Raw genomic sequence first — 2,886 nt, forward strand, 5'->3', positions numbered from 1 at the left:
TAGTATCCTTTGCATTATTCGAAGATTTCACGTTTGGCTGCCTTCTCTTCGCTTGGTTTTTACGTCTTTTTCTTAACTGGCTTTGTCTTGAGATTGAAATTAATGAGTCAGATGCTACTTGCTTAAATTGATCTTCTGTTTCATTTATGATGGAAAGACTTACCTGTCCTAGGTGGATAGGAGTCTCAGTTACTGTAGACTTATTAGTGCTTTTTAATGCATCGCTGTAAGAGTATACACCTGTTCCTATTCTTATGCGGCTGGAACGTTAAGGTTTGCTGTAAGAGTGGTCATTTTTAACGTAATTCTGCTCATTCTTCTTTTCACTGTCTAAAAAACAGCCTTCATAAATGCACTTCATTCTTGACATTGTATTTGTCTTACTTCCTTCTCTTTAATGAATGGGTGGTTCAATAAAAGGTAACTTTCACACAAATTTTGCCATAGGTTTTTTTAATTAGAAATCTTTTTAGGAAATACAGTACTTATAATAATTTACTTTTTGTATACAGTCAAGGGAAAAGATATCGACACGGCCAAAGTTGCAAAAATATGTATACACGGCCTTCATGTTAAGTGCATAGAGTCCCGTATACATATTTTTGCAACTTTGGCAGTGTCGATATCTTTGCCCTTGACTGTACAAAGAGGCCAGTCACTTGGTATTTAAAGAGAAATTTGTGTTTTTTTTTAATCTGTGTTCTAGGTACTGACGGGCTGTGCTAAGGGCTGATGCCATACATTGTTAATACAATAAAATCACAGGTTTATCTTATCTAATGACTATCTATTTAGTAATTCTTACGTATTATCTTATAAATTGACATATTTTATTCATATATATTTTATACATATTTATGTGATGTCATAGGCACGCCACATATTTATGTGGCATATTTTCGTCCATGTAGTGATCAGCATGTTAACCATTTTGTTTTTATTTTGTCTAGAAGCTGCTGAGTAAGTGGTCCAGTTTTTTTTTACATTTCTATGATCACGAGGAGTCATATCCCTTACACATTTTCTCTGTCCTTTTTCCTTTTTTTCAGAGGTATTTAATTTTTCTTTCTCTTTGTACTCTGCTAATAAAACCGGATCATATTTATTTTTTCGAAACGTTCTTTTGTCTGTTCTGACTTTTTTGTTTTTTTTTTCCTTTGACTATTCCTTCGAATGAATTATTGCGTTTTTTTTTCGCACTAGTTTCTTCACGAGAGATGAAGTCGCGGTTATCGCGGTCGCCGCCCTTGTACCAGTCCCAAAGCGACTCCATCACGAAGAACCGGATGGCCTGGTTGCAGGCCTGCTTCATGATTGTCGCCATCACGCCCTTGTATACACCGCCCACGCCCTCCTCGCGCACGATGGTCCTCACGCCGTGGAAATAGCCGCGGAACTTCGGCTTCTCCATACGCATGTCGTTGATGAACTTAACCTTGACAGTCTCCATGGGGGTGACGGCGAAAACTGCCTCGGCCACTCCGGCCGCCAGACCGCACGCTAACTTGCCTGTCGTGCTGAGATAACCAACGAAAAAATAATATTTATGTAAGAAACTAGTCCACCTTAAGACAGGATATCCTTCAATATTCATCAATAATAATTTTATTTCCTCTTACAAAACATTTAACACTAAGTAATGTCGCAAAACTTTCGATTCGTACTCAAAAATTTCAAATAATATTTAGGGCGTTACAGTCGCATTCATCGTCTTTATTTTCAAACTCCTTTGGTGGAATTCTAACGAGCAATTTATTATTTCAAGATAATAGAAACAAAGAAAGTCAGGACTCAAGGTGCTTTATTGTTGAATAAGTACTTCTGTGATGGAAATTGGGTACAGTTAAGAAATATAATTTACACAAAGTTGAGAACATTAGGTTTGTTCCATAAAATTTAAAGTGAGTCTTTCAAGTACTTTAAGGTACTTAAAGAAAATTTAAATGTAAAGGGATATTTTATAGAGACTCGTAAGAGGTATTAAACAGAATTTTCGTTATGTAATACATTGTACACGTTGGTGAGGTAGTAAATTTTTCATGGAAATGGATGGAAATGTAATGTAACAGAAATTGATCGTAACAGAACTGTAGTTTTCTACTATTCATATCCAAAATCATATGCAATTTTAACACCTTTCGATTAGTATAATATTAACGTCAAATGATTGGTATTACAATAAGGATAACAATTGTACCTTGTTTAAAACTTTATTTAATAGCTTTATTTTGTCACATTCGTGATAAAAATAATATTCTTAAAAATATGCTTTTATACTAGATTCTTTTGTTAGTAAAATTGTGAATCAACATTTTACAGCTTTATTTTGTCACATTCGTGATAAAAATAATATCCTTTATTATATATTTGACAAAATAAAGCTGTAAAATGTTGATTCACAAAAGTCACAGTATATTTTTTGACCTTACTTTTTCATGTTTAGAAATATTTGTGTCTTCAATTTATTGTCTTTATTTATTTCTAGGACATATAAGGAGAGACGGTCAATGTGACACTGATTTGACATCGGTTTGCCCTATTTCGTGTTATTATTAGGATAATAGAGCCATATCAGATCATCCGTTACCATGCCTTTTATTTCTTCGAGCAAACAATGAAGTCACATTTTATTCTTACCTGCTCATTTTCGTTTTCATCGTAAGATTATCTAGAAGAATAATCTGAACTCTTATACCATAATTTTTCGCGAAATAGACATGGAAATATATGGCATCATCTATAATATACCTAATAAAGTGAGATTTTTCTGCGTGAAGGTCAATTCCGTTCATTACCAAGAGATTTTTGGTACGGGTTTATTATTTTCTGCATAACATGTGACAGTGACCTAAAAGACAGAATTTTAATATTTGATTATTTGACTTG

At 33.8% G+C, this 2,886-nt stretch overlaps 1 protein-coding gene across 1 annotated transcript; it reads right to left on the bottom strand.

Moving 5' to 3' along the window:
• Positions 1 to 252: 252 nt before the first annotated feature.
• On the bottom strand, positions 253 to 2,645 carry LOC141441211 (putative tricarboxylate transport protein, mitochondrial). Its single transcript, XM_074105885.1, has 3 exons — positions 2,638 to 2,645; positions 1,201 to 1,517; positions 253 to 260 (listed from the first exon to the last, which is right to left on the bottom strand). Exons 1-3 carry the CDS (start codon positions 2,643 to 2,645, stop codon positions 253 to 255), a joined length of 333 nt encoding a protein of 110 aa, XP_073961986.1.
• Between the last annotated feature and the right edge of the window lie 241 nt (positions 2,646 to 2,886).

Source organism: Choristoneura fumiferana, chromosome 23 (genome assembly GCF_025370935.1).
Source record: "Choristoneura fumiferana chromosome 23, NRCan_CFum_1, whole genome shotgun sequence".
NCBI classification, from domain to species: domain Eukaryota; kingdom Metazoa; phylum Arthropoda; class Insecta; order Lepidoptera; family Tortricidae; genus Choristoneura; species Choristoneura fumiferana.